At 40.4% G+C, this 20,399-nt stretch overlaps 1 protein-coding gene across 10 annotated transcripts in view; it reads right to left on the bottom strand.

Annotated features, from left to right (window-relative positions):
- The window catches only part of LOC143037431 (rotatin-like), a 463,326-nt gene that overhangs the window by 223,530 nt on the left and 219,397 nt on the right, over positions 1-20,399 (bottom strand). For all 10 annotated transcript variants that reach the window (XM_076205620.1, XM_076205622.1, XM_076205623.1 and 7 more), the window contains 2 exons: positions 6,454-6,663; positions 6,113-6,209 (listed from right to left, as the gene is read on the bottom strand). In XM_076205620.1, coding sequence (XP_076061735.1) covers positions 6,113-6,209; positions 6,454-6,663 — 307 coding nt within the window. The remainder of the gene's footprint in view (positions 1-6,112; positions 6,210-6,453; positions 6,664-20,399) is intronic.

The following is a 20,399-nucleotide window of genomic DNA, read 5'->3' as shown; positions in this document are numbered from 1 at the left end:
ATACTATATATATATGTTTAATACTAGTATGTTTATATACCTATTTTGTTGCAGATTCATTGACGGATTGCTGCAGATTCATTAATTGAAGGATGCCACGGACTTGCAAGAACCACCCCGACTCCTTTTGCTACATATACGGCAAGTACACACCATCAAAACAGAAGCGCACCATCACTTCTTCAGTAAAACATCTCTATCGTGCCTACTTTGGCATCAGAATTGGAGATCAGGATAAACCATGGGGTCCTCACATTGCCTGTGTGAACTGTTTTTCTGGTTTATGCCATTGGAGTAAAGGAAACCGTAAGTAAATGCCATTTGGTATACCAATGGTGTGGCGGGAACCTACAAATCACCTTGAAGACTGCTATTTTTGTATGGTGAAACCGCTGGGAAGAAATGCTAAAAGCTCGAAACACATTAAATACCCAAACATTCCATCAGCTATGCAACCTGTACCACACAATGATGATGTTCCTGTGCCAATACCTCCTGAGAATGTACACCGTGCTAGTTCAAGTGACTCTTCATGTAGTGACGGTGAAAATCCAGATGTGTATCAAGAGATCAAGTTGACTGGGACCTCTGGGAAAAACCCTTAGTTGTTCGAACAGAGTGAGCTAGATGACCTTGTAAGAGATCTTGGGCTGTCAAAAGAATCTGCACAATTGTTAGGTTCAAGGTTAGTAGAGAAAGATCTTTTGGCAAGTAATACACACTTTGCATGGTATAGGCATCGAGAGCAGGAATTCGTGCAGTACTTTACTAAGTCAGATGACATGGTGTATTGCCACGATGTTTCAGGTCTTGTAGAACACATGGGCAAAGAATACCATCCTGAAGAATGGAGGCTCTTTATCGACTCCTCCACAAGGAGTCTAAAAGCTGTGCTACTTTTTAATGGTAAACAAGTAGCATCATTGCCCATTGCTCATTCTGTTACCTTAAAAGAAACCTATGCTACCATGTCACTTCTTCTTAACAACATACAATATCAGGATTACAACTGGTTTCTCTGTGGTGACCTAAGGGTCCTGACTATTTTGTTAGGGATGCAGGGAGGCCATACAAAACATCCATGCTTTTTATGCTTGTGGGACAGCCGTGCAGATTCCGTACACTACCGACAACGGGAATGGCCACAACGGATGGAATTTGTACCTGGCCGCCATAACGTCAAAACACTACCACTTGTACCAGCAGAGAAAGTGCTTCTACCTCCCCTTCACATAAAGCTGGGATTGATTAAAAATTTTGTGAAATCACTTCCGAAAGATGGAGAAGGGTTTAAATACCTGTCCCATAAATTCCCTCTTGTTAGTGATGCTAAACTGCAAGCTGGCATATTTGTAGGACCACAGATTCGTGAGCTTATGTCAGATTCTGGATTTAGTGAAGCATTAACACCTCGTGAAAGAAGTGCTTGGGAAAGTTTTAAGTTAGTTGTGGCATGGTTCTTGGGGAACAGAAAATCGGATGACTACAAGGAACAGGTTGAGAACATGCTTCAAGCATATGAGGCGGCTGGCGCACGCATGAGCATCAAAATACATTTCCTACATAGCCACCTTGACTACTTTCCTGCTAACGTGGGTGAGTACAGTGAGGAACAGGGTGAGAGGTTCCATCAAGATATATCCGAAATGGAGCGCCGCTATCAAGGCAATTGGAGTGTGACCATAATGGCTGATTACTGCTGGTCTCTTCGAAGAAGCTGGACAACATCTGCTGATAAACTGGCACACAAGAGAATGTCGCAAAAGCGTACTTTTCAAGGAGAATAGCTGCCTTCAGCTTTCAAATAAAACTGTTTTTTGTAATCAGATATCTACATGCCTGCATGTATGTTATGCCCATTTATCATGTTTTTGTTTGTTTTCAATAATATGAAATGTACCGTCAACCTCGAATGTCCTTTACTTACCCTTATATATTCACAGGTCTTTTATAGAACCTGGCTTATACGCATTTCTGCACAATGAATCTTATAAATATAGTGTCAGTTATTACAAAAAAATGAAGACCTCCCTGAAAAATGGGTATGCTTTATGGGTTTAGCATGCGAAACTGTAATGAAAAACGTTGATGACGTCTCTGTTGCAATAATTTTTTTTCTGGTGCAACCCAGTGTAATAATACATACACCAACAGCTTTTCCCCCCTCACAAGGCAGCCAAAGTCAAAGGCACAAATCTACTCCCACCAATTTCATTCCCACATACTCCATTCCCATTCACAACCCCCTCCCTCTCTTCTCAGCTCCTCCTGGATGATGGTTCATCCCTGCATCCCACCAACTGCTCTGGGTCAGAAACAATACAGCAAGACAGCACATCCATAGTAAGACTGCTTCATCAAATTGAGAACCCCTCCCCCCCATCTCCTAATGCAGAAAAAGAGAAATCCCTTTGGCTGCATCAAAATATCATTCATACATACTCTCCCTACCCACTCCTTTCCATGTATCACAGCAACATCTATACACAACCCTTCTCCATTCACTCTTATCTTCTCCCTTCCTTCCTCAACAGACATTTCCCTCCAATGCCCCTTTTACCCCATCCAACCATCTCATTCTTGGTTGCCCCCTCAGTTCACTCCCTCCACCTCTGCCTTCCTCACCTTTTTTACTAATCTTTCTTCACTCTTTCATCAACCCTACCTCCCAACTTCCTTTCCACCCCACTCTCCTCCTCACCTCCTTGTTTCTCACTCCATCAAACCTAGTAACCCCTTCTATAATTTTCATGCATTTCATCTCAAGCACATTAAAACTTCCTCTATTATGTTCCATGTTTCTGCCCCATACAGTGCTGTTGACACAATCACTCCTTCATACAATCTCCTCTTAGCATTCATTCCCAGATGTCTATTTCTCATTACACTTTTTAATCCCCCAAGGCATTTACTTGCTTCTCTCAATCTACATTCTACCTCCACTCCTCCCTTTCCTGCCACATTCGCACCAAAGTATCTAAAGCTATCCACTTCCTCCAATCTCTCTCCCTTAATACTCACTTCCAAATTGCTGCCAACCTCTCCCTTGTACATCTCGTCACCTTAATTTTACCCACATTTATCTTCAACTTCCTTCTTTTGTACATTTTTCCAAACTACATCACTTACTTCCTTAATCCCTCCTGATCATACTACACACAGTGTCGTCAGCAAACAACAACTGCTTTATCTCCTACTTTTCTCCCTTTTCTTAAGTACATACATATACCAAAGGCTTTTTTTCCCCCTTAGATGGGAGGTAGCCAAAAGACAAAGGCATAGAAACCACTCCCACCCATTCCATCCCCTACATACTCAACTCCCCTCTACCCTCTTCCCTCCCTCTTACCTTGGCACCTCCTGGATGATGGGTCATCCCTGCATCTTGTCCACTGCTCTGGGTCAGAAGCAGTGTTGCAAGACACAGCACATCCACAGCAAGGCTGCTTCATTAATTTGGCGACCCCCCCCTCTCCATCCCCTCATGCAGAAAAGTAAATAATAATAATAGTAAATAAATAATAAATTTAATCAAGTGAATTAAACAACTGTTCCCTCAAGTTTCTATCTATATACCAAAAGGCATCTTTCCCTTGCGAGGAAGGTAGCCAACCAAGGTATACAGGTCCTGGAGCCGCAGCGTCTTCGTCGTGGGACCACCCCCCCAACCCCAAGAGTTGGGGGCCAAACGGCAGCAACCAGCCCTGGCCAACGGCTCTACGCAGGTGGCACCGATCCCCAATAGGAGCTACGACTGCCTTGGGGAGTACCACAATCCTTTTTCTCAACATGCAATGTTACGTTTTTTCTGCACCGAGGGGTGATTTTCCGGCGATCACCCCTCTTCTTCTACTTTTAGCCGGAGATGTAGAGAGCAATCCTGGGCCCACCACAAAATACACATGCCCAACATGCTCTTTACCCATTACCTTGAGCAGACAGACAAAGGGCTCACTTCAGTGCAATATGTGCAAAAACTGAGCCCACCTCACTTGTACAACATTTGCTGACACAAACCAATACACAAACACTTGAACATGTTCTACCTGCCCTCCAGTAACCCCACTCCCACCTCCCCAACCACAGCCAGCACCCTTACCCACTCCCAATTTCCCTTTCCCAACATCGCACTGCCCAATCAAACATCTCTGCACCCCCTCTAAAGTCATTGAACGCCTAATACTTAAACTTGTCACACCACATATTCCCCTTGCTAACTCACAACACGGTTTTAGGCCACTACACTCCACAAACACTCTTCTGATAAACCTCACACAAAGAATTTTAGATGGCATCAATTCAGATAGGCCCCACCACAGAACACTTCTTATAACATTAGACATTAGTAAAGCTTTTGATGCTATCCCCCGCCACAACCTAACAAATAAAATATATAACACAGACATGCACAATAACACCAAAAGATGGCTGGCCAATTATCTGGCAGGTAGGAATGCTTACGTGTCATACAATGGCCAATCATCGCACATCAGAAACATTAAGAATGGAGTACCACAGGGCTCTGTTCTATCCCCCACGCTCTTTAATCTATACATGCATGACTTACCCACACCAGACACCTCAGAAATACAAATCTCTTCCTACGCAGACGACATAACAATCACATGCACACATCGTAACACAGACAAAGCTGCAGAAATAATCCAGCCATACCTTGATACACTCAACACATGGTTCATCACAAACAGACTCAAAATAGCTCCAACCAAATCTACAGCAACACGTCTCACCAACTGGACAAAAGAACACAAATACATACCTCATCTCTACATCAACAACACTCTAATACCACACACAAACACACCGAAAATTCTTGGTGTAACATAAGATACATCCATGTCTTTCAAACAACACATCACAAACATAAAAAACAAATGCACACCTAGACTTAACACACTTAAGTCAATCACTGGAACAACATTTGGACAAAACAAAGAAAGTAATACAACAATATACAAACAATGCATACGCTCAGTGATGAATTATGCGAGTCCTGCATGGGCTCCTAATCTCAGTGAGACACCACAACACCCTTCAAATCATACAAAACAAAGCCCTAAAAACAATTACAGGCTGCAAAAATAAAACACCTACAGACCATTTACAACATGAAACAAAAGTCCTCAAAGTCAAGGACCACCTCGACATGAGAGGCACACAAACACTTGCCGCAGCCACCACAAACACATCACACCCGCTACACTACATAGCAGAACACCCACACACACCAAGAAACATTAAAACAACACCCAAAGACCTGTATCACACACAGATACTCTCTTCTCTTCCTCCACAACCACCAAATACCAGCCTCCAGAATCATATTCATAATCATATCACTCACCGCTCCATTAACACACTGAAAGACAACACACTGCTGCATGCCAGACCCCCTGATATCCACCCTTCTGAATCCTCTCTCCCACGAAAGGACAGAGTCCACCTGGCCAGACTGTGGTGTGGCCACCACCCAGCACTTCTAAGCTACCAGAAGAGGCTGGATGACCGCATTGTGAACAGCTGCCCAGGATGTAACACTTCACCCCATACCATACAACACATAATGGAAGACTGCATTATACACAATCATGCACACAAACAACACAACATACACTCTATAAAGGATTTGTGGGAAAACCCAGTTTTGGCTGTGGCATTCCTTGGGGAGACGGGACTGCTCGGACAGACAGTCTAGGGAATGACAACAACAACAACCAAGGTATACACCCGCTCTCCACCCATCTCACACCCATCCAACTTATATTTGTTTCCCTTAGAAAATTTCCTTGTTTCCCTCTCATCTTAGCTCCTAATGGATGAAAGATCATCCCTATCTCCTGCCCACTGCCTGGGTCAGAAGCAATGCTGCAAGATACAGAATATTCACAGTAGAGCTTCTTCACTTACACATCGACCCTCTCTCCCCATCCCCTCATGTGGAAAATAGAGAGGACCATACACAGCCATTATCCACTCACCCCTATACCCTGCCTTCTCACTTCCCTGCTCAAGAACCTTCCCCTCTTGCTCAAAGCTCCTTTCAATACAAATGATGACACTGCCTTAACTTCTTTCACATACTAAACTGTACCTGGTTAAGGTCTGTGCAAGGAGAAGGGAAGTTTCTTCACTGATATTTCCAACTGCAGTAACATCCACAAGACATTCCAGTGTGCACTCCAACATACCTGAAACACTGTATAACTCATAATTTCACATTAACAAAAGATAAGTTTTATGATTCTGATCCAGGTAGTGAGCAGGACACAGGGATGACCCTTTAATCACAAGGAGCTAAGATGAGAGGCTCTTGGTATATAGATATATAAAAAAAATGTTACCCAAAGCAAAATATTTCAAGTATGCAACCAGGGGATTGTGAATTAAAATCACAAAATCACTCAAAACTATTAACTGCTCAATTCAACATACCAAGGTTATAGAACTGTGGGTCTGCACTATGCTGGAGAACTGGCAGCATGGTCTTAGCCAGAAGTGTAGGCATTTCCTTCTTAAAGTCATCAGTGGATACAACCTGAATGAGTCTCAAACACATGCGCACCACAGAGGTTATTCCTTGGAGGGTCTGAATTGACAAAATTGCTGTTGGATTTGGGTCATTTGCCATCCAGCTGACAGCACCTGAAAAAAGTTCTAATCAAATTTCTCTTTCTCTTTTTTTAATTAGCATCCTAGCATGCAAAGACAACCCAAATTATGGCTAAGGTAGTAGAAGAGAAGCAACATAAAGATTTATGTGAGTGAAAGACTGTCAACTATGCAAGAGTTGCTCAAAGACAGATTATACTAGTAAGAGAATATTCTTGACTTAAATGAGTATAAAAAGGCTGAATTTCAACATAATGGCATTCATCAATAGAAATATTCAACAGCAGTATTTGACAGAGAAAAACTAGCAGTAGATGAAATATTACTATGTAACACTGAGAGAAAAAAAAAAAACAATAGACAGAACAAATCATACAGTAGCAATAGGTAAAACTTTACAGTAGCCTATGTAGAAATGTGATCCTTCTATATTGTTCACTAATTTAGAAATTTGGAAATAATTAGTCTTAACAATTTCTCATTATTTCAAAATTATTTTACAGTGATGACTGCCTAATATATAGCTCCAAAGTGAAAACCAATTTTCTGGACATGGGAGACCCCAAAAGAAGAAAAGCCATTCATCAACAATGGTGTGAAAGGTCAAACTTATTTGAGTGTTCTTGTACAAATGCCTTGGATTAGTAGAATTTCAACTACAAGAGTTTGAATTGCACACTTTTGAAATAGCACAATTCAGCAAATAGAGCGTTGTTTTCAATTTGGATCCTTTATCAAAAACAGCATGATCAGGTACCATTATACTTTCAAACCTAGCTGGTCATGCTTGCCCAGGTTAGTCATTACAATATCTAAAATGTATTTCTTCTGGAATATAATTATCATACGATTCCCATTCCTCCTGACTGGCCTCTGCAATTAAAGTCTTCCATAAGGATTATACAATTACTTTATTCAATATATATATATATATATGCTTAAAAGTGGCAGTCTGCCGACAAGATTGACTAGATAAACACCATATGAGGACGGAGCCTTTATTTGTACGACGTTTCGCTTATTACAGCTTTTTCAAGTACAAGTTGAGATACAAATGCTTGAGATTAAATAAGGGGAAAGGAGGGAATGGGGAGAGAAAAAGGGGGGGGAAGGAAGAGGAGGAGGAGGAGGAGGAGGAGGAGGAGGGTGGGGGGGATTGGACACTGGGAAAGGATGAGAATGCTGGCCCAAACGTCCGTGAGCGAAATGTCCACAAAGGGTGGTTTAAATATTTAATATTTTGCTGGCCATGGGTCTTTTAAGAACCACCAACTTGGAAATAGTGTGCCAGACAAGCAGAACAATAAAAGACATCACGAAGACGGAAACACACAACAACCAGACACCGGGCACCAAAGCCGGTGTTTATCGTATTCCGTGTTCAGGATGTGATAAAGTTTACATCGGAGAAACGTCACGCGACCTGAATACACGAATACGTGAACACCGTTATGACGTCAGGCATGATGTCACCACCAATGCATGTGTGACACATAGAAACAAGGAAAACCATCTTATGGACTGGAAGAATGCAGAGCTGCTGATGCGGGAACCAGACAAAATCCGCAGGAAGTGTTTAGAAGCAGCAATCATTCAAGGAACGAACACTATTGAACAAAACAGGGGCATGTTTAACATATCTCCTCACATTATTCCCCTAATACCCATGGCCAGCAAAATATTAAATATTTAAACCACCCTTTGTGGACATTTCGCTCACGGACGTTTGGGCCAGCATTCTCATCCTTTCCCAGTGTCCAATCCCCCCCACCCACCTCCTCCTCCTCCTCCTCCTCTTCCTTCCCCCCCCTTTTTCTCTCCCCGTTCCCTCCTTTCCCCTTATTTAATCTCAAGCATTTGTATCTCAACTTGTACTTGAAAAAGCTGTAATAAGCGAAACGTCGTACAAATAAAGGCTCCGTCCTCATATGGTGTTTATCTAGTCAATATATATATATATATATATATATATCTATATATATATATATATATATATATATACATATATATATACAGGTAGTCGTCGACTTACGACCGAGTTCGGTTCCGACAGACAGGTCGTAAGTCGATCTGGACGCAAGTCGGTCTTTATATATATATACAGTATATATTACCCTTTAAATATTTTTGTTACTGTATACAGTATATATATTGTATATTATATTTAGCATACTGAAATAATCTTAGTATTTCTTAACCTTTTTATAATTTCATCTGATTTTCTTTGGGAAACGTAGCCTAGGCATAAGCATACTGAATAAAATTCTATCATCTTTAACCTATGATATCTAATACTGTACGAGTATTTTCTAACCTTTTTATTATTTTACCATCAGACTTTCTTTAAGAAACTTATGCATACTGAATAAAATCTTATTATCTTTGAGCTACGTTGTTTAATATTCATTAACTTTTTTATAATTTTCATTAGGAAACGTAGCCTAGGCCTACGCATACTGAATAAAGTCCTGTTATCTTCGACCTACAAATACTTTTTTGTTGGTTACAATAAAATCATTGCAAGGCAAAATTCGGACATTTTTTTATTTATTTCAAAACACATTCTTTTCGTTTACGTACTGTACTGAAAATATTGTTATCGACAACAGACTAGGCATAAACAAAGTTTACTGTTACATTTTATTAATCGCAAAACATAAAAATACAAAATGCTGTACCGAACATAATGCAAGGCAAAATTAGGAATTTTTTTATTTCAAAACACATTCTTTCCGTTTACGTACTGTACCGAACATACGTTATCGACAAACTAGCCTAGGCATAAAAAAATATTGTTACATTTTATTAATTGCAAAACATATAGAAATACAAAAATACAAAATGCAATGCAAAATTAGGAAGGATTTGACTTCAAACAAAAAATTGAAAGAATATTTAGCTGGCTGGGATGCTGATGCTGTCGGCAGCCTGCCAAAACTATCGTAATAGCGTCTCGCAGCATGCGGAGTAATTGTTCTGCGCTGCCAGACATAACATTGCAATTCTATTACTCTATTAAATGTTAAATATTATTGCACTATCTCGTGGTCGTAAAGTCGATCAGTCGTAAGTCGCATAGGTCGTAAGTCGACGACTACCTGTATATATATATATACCTATACACACAAACATACATATATTTTATAAGGGGAAAGGACATATCTGACAAAATTTCCTTGTAATCAGCTTCATTCCAAGTCCCCAACTTTTTTTTTTTTTTTTTTTTTGGGGGGGGGGGGGTATTCTAACATGATATTTCTTCTATTTGGGCCTTAAGTTTTCATTATCAAATGTATTGCTTCAGCCTTGACCTCACTCAAGTTCACTTCCTCCACCCTTATGTAATTTTCTACAATAATCATCACTCCACCCCCATTTTATCCATCTCCATCTCACCTCTAGATGGTGTATTTAATATCCTCCAGTTGTGGATCAACATTTCATGGCCACTTAGTTTCTACTAAGCACAAAACATCAGGTTTATTAAAAATCAAGTTGTCATTTATTTCCATTCTGGAGGTGCTAAGATAAGAGGGAGGGTGGAGGGGTGTGGAGTGTATTTAGGGATGGAATGGGTGGAAATGATTTTATGCCTTTTCCTTTTTGGCTACCTCCCTTGTAAGGGGGAAAGAGCCTTGGTATATGTATGTATGTATGTAACAAGTAAGCCATCAATATTAGCATAAGCTACTTTTAATTTCTTTGCCCTGTTTTTGATATCATCTCCCATTTATTTCCAACCTGGAAACAAGTAAACAATCAATATTAGCATAAGCTACTTTTAATTTCTTTGACCAGCCTCACACTGTCTCATTCTCATATCCTTTGCAATATAATTTCTTCAGTCTCTGATTCAACACTATATAAATCTATTTTTTCCTTCTGTCCTTTTCTTTGGCTTCATCTACAAATTCCAACATCTTATTGCCCATGTATTTTTACCTAATTGTATTATACAGGAAGGGAGCTATGCTTGTAGTGACCTGTCTTTTTATCTTTCAGCATCAAGTTTGTTCTTAAATTTTTGAATAGTATTTGCACACAGTTTGCTCTTAAATTCGTGTATGTTTTTGCACACAATACTGTTTTGTCCACTATATAAATCTATTTTTTCCTTCTGTCCTTTTCTTTGGCTTCATCTACAAATTCCAACATCTTATTGCCCATGTATTTTTACCTAATTGTATTATACAGGAAGGGAGCTATGCTTGTAGTGACCTGTCTTTTTATCTTTCAGCATCAAGTTTGTTATTAAATTTTTGAATAGTATTTGCACACAGTTTGCTCTTAAATTCGTGTATGTTTTTGCACACAATACTGTTTTGTCCAGTTTGTTCCAGATGTCTACGACTCAGTGTAATTTTTTTTTTTCAGGTCTCTTCTACAACTATCCCTTTTGAGTTTTTCCATGTCCTCTAGTCCTAAGTTAGTAAGTCCTCCCTATCAAGGACTTCTGTGCCTTTCATGATTTTATAGATGGTCAGTAGGTCGCCTCTCTCTTCTTTCTTCTAAAGTTGGTCATTTCAATTTAGCCAGTCTCTCCTCATGCGACAGTTTTCAAAGTCCTGGGGCCGTTTTCGTGGTTGCTCTCTGGATTTTTTCAATTTTCTTTATATTCTTTATGGTACTGGGTGACCATAGTGTCACTAATATTTTTTAACCATTTCTTCAACTAAATATGTAAAAGCCACTTTTATTGATCTTAGCAAGTTGTAGGATTCTTCAACAATTTTGTTTATTTGTTTATCAGGGGACAAGTAATTTTAGATAATCACTCCCAGGTTTTTTTCAGATCCCACTTTCTTCACTTCCTTTGTTTCAATTGTATATTGTCCTTATATTCTATTTATTTATTTTACTTTTTTATTTATATATATTTTTTTGCTTTTTCTGAACTCCATTATGCTACATTTCTTAATGTTGAAGTCTACTTCCCACTTCTGACTCCATTTCCACTCTTTTAGGTCTCTCTGTAGTGATTCACAATCTGTTTCGGTTTTCACTTTCCTCAACAATTTAGCATCATCTGTAAAGAAGCTCCTCCTCATTTCTCACTCTATCTAGCCTAGTAACCCCCATCATACTTCTTAGACACCTCATCTCAAAAACATTCAAACTCCTTCTCTCTTCTTCTCTTATATTCCATGTTTCTGCCTTATAAAGTGCTGTTGGCACAATCACTCCTTTGGAGTTTGGAAAAAGCAAAAACAGAATATCAGGAAAATATACAATTGGAACCAAAGAAGTAAAGAAAGTAGGATCCGAAAAAGATTTGGGAGTAATTATCACGAACGACTTGTCCTATGATATACAGATTAACAAAATTGTCGGGGAGACTTACAACTTGCTAAGATCAATAAAAGTGGCGTTTACATACTTGGACGAAGACATGATGAAAAAAATATTGGTTACATTGATAAGGCCTAGATTAGAGTATGCAGCGACATTGTGGTCCCCCAGTACCAAAAAGAATATAAAGAAAATAGAAAGAATCCAAAGAGCAGCTACAAAAATGGCACCTGCACTTGCAAACCTATCATACGAAGAGAGATTGGCTAAACTGGAGTTACCGACACTGGAGCAAAGAAGAGAGAGAGGTGACCTATTGACCATCTACAGAATCATGAAAGGCACAGAGGTACTCGATAGTGAGAACTTACTTAACTGGGACAAAAGAAACACAAGAGGACATGGAAAGAAAATAAAAAAAAACATAGCTATAGAAGAGAACTGAAGAAAAACAGTTTTCCTCATAGAGTTTTGGACACTTGGAACAAACTGGACAATGAAATAGTATGCGCAAAAACCATTCATGAGTTTAAAAACAAACTAGACACTGCAAGATACAAAGGCGGGACAACACGAGCATAGCTCCCCTTCCCGCAAAATACAACTAGGTAAATACAACTAGGTAAATACAGTCTCCTCTTAGCATCCATTCCCAAATGTCTATTCTTCATTACTCTTTAATCCACCAAGGCATTTACTCGCTTCTCTCAATCTACATTCTACCTCCACTTTCACTCCACCTTTCCCTGCCACATTTCCACCCAAGTATCTAAAATTATCCACTTCCTCCAGTCTCTCCCCCTTAATGCTCACTTCCAGTCTACTGCCACTTTCACCCCTTGTACATCTCATCACCTTACTTTTACCCACATTGAGGAGGAGAACAGGGGTGGAAAAGGAGCAGGGAGATAGGGTTGATGAAAGAATATTAGGATGGTTTGGACACATGGAAAGAATGAGTGAAGAAAGACTAGTAAAAGAGGTGTGGAAGGCAGATGTGGAGGGAGTGAACATGAGGGGACGTCCTAGGATGAGGTGGATGGATGGGGTGAAGGGGGCTTTGGGGAAGAGGGGAATGTCTGTTGAGGAAGGATGGGAGAGGACAGAAGACAGGGGTGAATGGAGAATGGTTGTATATGGATGATGTTGTGATTGCATGAGGGGGTGAGGTAGTATGTGTGAGGAAAATTTGACACAGCCCGAAGGGATTTCTCCCCGTCCTCTCATTTTATGCAATGGGGGGACGGAGAGGGGGGGGTCGCCGATTTAATGAAGCGGCCTTGCTGTGGATGTGCTGTGTCTTGTGACACTGTTTCTGACCCAGGGCAGTGGACAAGGTGCAGGGATGACCAATCATTCAGGAGGTGCTAAGATAAGAGGGAGGGTGGAGGGGTGTGGAGTGTATTCAGGGATGGAATGGGTGGGAGTGATTTTATGCCTTTTTCTTTTTGGCTACCCCCCCCTTGTAAGGGGGGAAAAGCCTTGGTATATGTATATGTATGTAAAGAAGCTCATGTAACATTCTGCATCTTCATCCATGTCATTCACATAGATAGCAAGCATTATTGGAGCCAATACTGATCCTTGTGGAACTCCACTAATCACCTTCTCTCAACCTGAACACTTTTCTCTGAGCACTACTCTCATTTTTCTACCATGCAGGAAATCCTCCATCCAGTTTAGTAGTTTACCTTGTATCCCTCCTACGTTTTCAATTTATATATATATATATATATATATATATATATATATATAATTTTTTTGTGTGGTACTTTGTTGAAGGCTTTTTGTAAGTCTGGGAAAGCACAATCAGCCCATCCATCCCTTTCTTGTAGTCTATGTAGAAACAGATTAAATTTGTAGCACATGATCTTCCCTGTCTGAATCCAAATTGTCTCGAGTTTATTATATTGTGTTCTTCCAGGTGTTTTACCCATCTATTCTTGATCATTATTTCACAAATTTTGGCTAGTGCTTGTAAGGGAGACCATTATGTAATCAGTTGGTTCTTCTTTGTTTCCTCCTTTATATATTGGTACAATGTTGTGTGTGTGTATTTACCTAGTTGTATCTTACTGGAAAGGGAGTTATGCTCGCGGTGTCCCATCTTTATATCTTGCAGTGTCTAGTTTGCTCTTAAATTTGTGTATGATTTTTGCACACACTATTGTTTTGTCCAGTTTGTTCCAGATATCTAACACTCTATGAGGAAAACTGTTTTTTTTTTCGAGGTCTCTTACATAACTATCTTTTCTGAGTTTTTCTTTTTCATGTCCTCTTGTGTTTCGCTTATCCGAAAGTAAGTCCTCTCTATCAAGGACTTCCATGCCTTTCATAATTCAATAGATGGTCAATAGGTCACCTCTCTCTTCTTTGTTCTAAAGTCGATAATTTCAATTTAGCTAGTCTCTCCTCATATGAAAGTTTTGAAAAAGCTGGGGGAATTTTTGTGGTTGCTCTCTGGATTCTTTCAATTTTCTTTATATTCTTTTTGGCACTGGGTGATCAGTGTTGCAGCATACTCTAGTGTGACTAATATTTTTTTAACCATATCTTCGTCTAAATAGGTAAAAGCCACTTTTATTGATCTTAACAAGTTGTAGGATTCTCCAACAATTTTGTTTATTTGTATATGAAGGGACAAATCATTTGAAATAATTACTCCCAGGTCTTTTTCAGATCCCACTTTCTTCACTTCCTTTCTTCCAATTGTATTCTGATATTATTATTTTTTACTTTTTCTGTATGTATTTACCTAGATGTATTATATGGGAAGAGAGTGATGCTTGTAGTGACCCGTCTTTATATCTTTCAGCATCTAGTTTGTTCTTAAATTCTTCTATAGTTTTTGCACACACTGTTTCCTCATTCAATTTGTTCCAGACATCTACCACCCTGTGTGGGAAGCTATTCTTTTTCAGATCTCTTCTATAACTTTCCTTGTGGTGGGGGAAAAGAATACTGCCACCATGCATTTCTACTTGGATCGTAAGGGGCGAGAAGAAAGGGACGGGGATTGGGACTATGCATCCTTCTACTTGTAGCCCCAAAGGGGATATTCCTAAAAAAAAGTAAAGGTATAAGAGGGTCTAGGAGCTTTCCGACCAGCACCCTAAGGCTTGGGTCTTTTAATGTGCGTGGATGTGGTACAGATGAGAGTTAGAGGGAAGAGATAGGTAATATGTTTGTGAGAAGAAAGATGGATGTGTTGGCTTTGAGAGTGTAAGTGGGAGGTTATCAGGAGTGAAGAGAGGGCGAGGGAGGGAAGGGGTGGCTATACTAGTAAGTTAAGAGATAGGTAAACGTGTAGTGGAGTGGAAGGAGGTTTCCTCAGGATAATGTGGATGAAGGTGCATATGGGCCTGGCAGTGAGAAGAGTGTAGAAGAAAGGGAGGCTTTTTGGATAGATTTAAATGAGTGCATAGAGGATTTAGGGAGAAATGTCAATGTAATAGTACTGGGAGACCTTAATGCTAGGGTAGGAAATGATCCAATTGATGGAGTGGTTGGGAAATGTAGAGTTCCAGGAAAGAATCGTACTGGAGAGTTGATGGTGGAAATGTGTCTAGAGAGTTGATGATAGCAAATACAGTGTTTCGGAAGAAAGTCAAGCATAAGTACACATGGGAGAGGGTGGTGGATGGAAGTGTGGTAAATAGAGTGTTAATGGATTATGTAGTGGTAGATAGGAGTATGATAGGAAGAGTTAAGGATGTACATGTGCTAAGGGGAGAGGGTGGGGGAATATCAGATCATTTTTTGGTGGAAGGTAAGTTGAGAGTGGAGGATAGATGGAGAAAGAGGAAAAGGACAAAAGGTAAGGAGGTGCTTAGAGTGAACTCTTTAAATGAAAAGGAAAAGGAGAAGGAGTACAAGAAGAAGCTGAAGGAGGAGTGGGAGGGAGTGAAGGACAGAGTAGAGGTAGGTGTAGAGGAGAAATGGGGATGGTTCAAGGAGGGAGTCACAAAGTGTGCAAGGATGGTGTGTGGAACAAGAAGGACAGGAGGAAATAGAAGGAAGGGTATTGAATGGTGGGATGCGGAAACAAAGAAGGTTGTAGAAGAGAAGAAGCGAGCTTTCACAGATTGGTTACAAAATAGGAAGAGGGAGTCATATGAGAGTTACAAAGAAAAGAAAAGAGGAGTAAAGAAAAAGGTAAAGGAGGCAAAGAGGAGAGCAGATATGAAGTGGGGTAAGAGTATGACAGAAAATAGTGAGAGTAATAAAAAGATGTTTTGGAAAGAAATTAAGACAGGAAGAGGAGGCGAATCAAGTAGAGAAGAAAAGGTAAAAGGTGCAGATGGAGAGATGATAATGGAAGAGAGGGCAGAATATTCTAGGGAGTTGCTAAATGTGAAGGAGGATAGGGAGGGAAAGATAGTTGCAGTGGGAAATGCTAAGAAAATCACTGTGATGAGTGAGGAAAATGGAGGAGAAATAAGGAAGGATGAAGTGAAGGCAGTTGTTAAGATGATGAAAGCAGGTAAGGCACCTGGTCTGGATGGATGCCATGCAGAATGTCTAAAAAAAGGAGGTACAGTGATGGTGGACTGGCTGGTGAGGTTATTTAATGTTTGCTGGAGAGAGGGTAGAGTGCTGGAGGACTGGAGGAGTGCCTGTATAGTTCCACTTTACAAGGGGAAAGGGGACAAGTGTGAATATAGTAGTTTCAGAGGGATTAGCTTGTTAAGTGTAGTTGGGAAGGCTTATGGGAGGATCTTGATTGAGAGGATTAGGAGAGGAACAGAGGGAGTAATTGGTGAGGAACAGTGTGGATTTAGGATGGGTAGAGGTTGTGTAGATCAGATTTTTGTGGTAAGACAGATATGTGAGAAAGCTATAGGAAAGGGGAAGGATGTTTTTTGGGCTTTTATGGATCTGGAAAAGGCTTACGACAGGGTAGACAGAAAGGCACTGTGGGAGGTTTTGCGGATATACGGGATAGGAGGAAAGCTGCTAGGAGCTGTCAAAAGTTTTTATGAGAGTAGTAGAGCTTGTGTTAGGATTAGAAATGGAGAGAGTGAGTGGTTCGAGGTAAAGGTGGGACTTCATCAAGGATGCATTATGTCGCCCTGGCTGTTCAACTTATACATGGATGGGGTGGTGCGAGAGGTAAATGCAAGGGTAGTGGGTCAGGGATTGGAGATGGTTAAAGAAAATGGAGAAAAGTGGGAGGTGAGCCAGCTGTTGTTTGCGGATGACACTGCACTTGTGGCAGGATCGGAGGAGGGATTGAGGAACTTGGTGACAGAGTTTGAGAATGTGATAGAAGACAGCTAAAGATAAATGTGGGTAAAAGTAAGGTGATGAGATGTACAAGGGGTGAAAGTGGCAGTAGACTGGAAGTGAGCATTAAGGGAGAGCGACTGGAGGAAGTGGATAGTTTTAGATACTTGGGTGCAAATGTGGCAGGAAAAGGTGGAGTGAAGGTGGAGTGAAGGTGGAGGTAGAATGTAGATTGAGAGAAGCGAGTAAATGCCTTGGTGGATTAAAAAGTGTAATGAGGAACAGACATTTGGGGATGGATGCTAAGAGGAGACTGTATGAAAGAGTGATTGTGCCAACAGCACTGTATGGGGCAGAAACATTGGAACATAAGAGAGGAAGAGAGAAGGAGTTTGAATGTGTTTGAGATGAGGTGTCTGAGAACTATGATGGGGGTTACTAGGCTAGATAAATTGAGAAATGACGAGGTGAGGAGGAGAACAGGGGTGGAAAGGGGGTTGGGAGATAGGGTTGATGAAAGAGTATTGGGATGGTTTGGACACATGGAAAGAATGAGTGAAGACTAGTAAAAGAGGTATGGAAGGCAGATGTGGTGGGAGTGAACATGAAAGGACGTCCTAGGATGAGGTGGATGGATGGGGTGAAGGGGGCTTTGGGGAAGAGGGGAATGTCTGTTGAGGAAGGATGGGAGAGGACAGAAGACAGGGGTGAATGGAGAATGGTTGTGTATGGATGATGTGATGCATTATGTGGAATGGGTGGGGGATGGGGGGTGAGGTAGTATGTGTGAGCAAAATCTGACGCAGCCCGAAGGGATTTCTCCCCGTCTTCTCCTTTTATGGGACGGAGAGGGTGGGTCGCCGATTTAATGAAGCGGCCTTGCTGTGGATGTGCTGTGTCTTGCGACACTGCTTCTGACCCAGGGCAGTGGACAAGGTGCAGGGATGACCTGTCATCCAGGAGGTGCTAAGATAAGAGGGAGGGTGGAGGGGTGTGGAGTGTGTTCAGGGATGGAATAGGTGGGAATGATTTTATGCCTTTTCATTTATGGCTACCTCCCTTGTAAGAGGGAAAAAGCCTTGGTATATGTATGTTCTATAACTTTCCTTTTTGAGTATCTTTTCATGTCCTTTTATTTTTCTTTCATCCCACATTAATGAATCTTTTCTGTCTAGGACTTCCATCCCTTTCATAATTCTGTAAATGGCCAGTAGATCTCCTCTTTCTCTTCTTTGTTACAGGGTTGGTAGTTCCAGTTTGGACAATCTTTGTTCGTATGTCAATTTAGAGAGTGTGGGTGCCATCTTTTTCGTTGCTCTTTGGATTTTTTTCTAATTTCATTATATTATTTTTTGTACTGGGAGTCCATAGTGTTGCAGCATACTCCAATGTTGGTCTTATCAGTAAGACTAATTTTTTCTTTACCATTTCCTCATCTATGTAGTCAAAGGCCACTTTCACTGATCTTAGTATATTGAAGGTTTCTCTGATTATTTTGATTATATGCTTGTCTGGTGACATGTCTGTGATAATTACTCCTAGGTCCCTTTCCGAGCTAACTTTATTTTACTTCCTTTGTACCACTTTTATATTGACCTGATATTCTATTTTTACTTTTTCCAAACTCCATTATTCTACATTTCTCAATGTTGAAGTTCACTTCCCACTTTTGACTCCATTCTCAGACTTTATCCAGGTCTCTCTGTAGTGATTCACAGTCTTCCTCTGTACTTACTTTCTTTAGTTGTTTTGCATCATCTGCAAAGTTCATGTAACATTCCACACCTTCATTCATGTCATTTATAATATGGCAAACATTATCGGAGCCAATACAGAACCTTGTGGGACTGCACTTATCATTTCTTCCCAGGGTGAGTTTTTGTCTCTAAGTACCACCCTCATTTTTCTCCCATTCAAGAAATCTTCCATCCATTTCAATAACTTTCCTTGTACACCACCTATTATTTTTATTTTTCTTTGTAGCTTTTAGTGTGGTACTTTGTCAAATGCTTTTTGTAAATCTAGGAAAGCACAATCAGCCCATCCATCCCTTTCTTCCATTATTTCTATTAGCCTCGAGTAAATGCAAATCACGTTTGTGATACATGATCTTCCGTATCTAAAGCCAAATTGTTTTGGATTCAGGATATTATTTTCTTCCAGATGTTTAATCCATATACTTTTGATAACTTTTTCACATATTTTTGCTATTGTGCTTGTAAGGGAGTCCGGTCTATTGTTTGTTGGGTATTCCTTTCCCCCCTTTATATATTGGTACAATATTTGCATTTTTCCAATCTTGTGGTACCTTTCCTTCTTTAAGTGATGAATTATCTCGTATATTTCCTCTGTTAGTTTATCTATACATTCTTTTAATATCCAATCTGCAATTCCATCCAGACTGTGTGATTTTCTGACATCAAGGTTTATTATTTGGTCTCTTATTTCCTTCTGTGTCACAGTTATTTTTTTCATTGGGGGGGATCTTTCTGTCCTTCATCCTAAATTTGTGTACTTTTAATTGTAAATATAGATTAATTTTTTTTTTCTTCATAATTTCAGCCATTTCTACATCTTCTATATATTTGTCATTCCCTTGACACAGTTTTACTATTTCTTGTTTATCTCTTAGTTTACCATTCACATACCTGGAGAATAGTTTAGGTTGGTCCTTGCATTTGTCTATTATGTCTTTTTCATAGTTTCTCTTTTCTTCCCTGCATTGTATTTTTACATATCTATTTCTTAGTTTGATATATATTTGCCACTTAACTTTTTTTTTTTTTTTTTTCATCTTTTCCATGCTTTGTCTCTTAGTCTCTAGTAGTGATCCTTCCTAGGCCTCTATGATGACCACCCCAAGACGCACTAGGCTCCTTGCTGCATCAGGTAGACAGAGGGAAGGAGGAAGCCTCCTCACACAGGCTCAGATGCTCTTACTGTCCCAGCAGGGAGCCATAGCGGCTTTGCAGCAAGACATGGCGGTAATGGGGACACCAAGATGCAAGGCCCTTAGCACAGCTGGGTTGGAGAAGTGCGACCTGGACATGACCGCAGCCGACTTCAGGTCGTGGTGTCGGTCCTTAGAGGATTGGATCGAGCTCAACGCTGTCGGCGACAGTGACGCCGCATGCTACATCCAGTTTTTATGTGCCCCAAGGGTGCAAAAGGCACTTGACGCCAGGTTCCCCAAGGCTCGTTGGGACACCCTTCCCACTGCCGAGGCCCTGGAGAACATCAGCAAGTTAGTGTTG

This window comes from Oratosquilla oratoria, chromosome 22, assembly GCF_046742065.1.
Source record: "Oratosquilla oratoria isolate Oo_2021 chromosome 22, ASM4674206v1, whole genome shotgun sequence".
NCBI classification, from domain to species: Eukaryota; Metazoa; Arthropoda; class Malacostraca; order Stomatopoda; family Squillidae; genus Oratosquilla; species Oratosquilla oratoria.
This window is presented reverse-complemented; position numbering and strand designations above follow the sequence as displayed.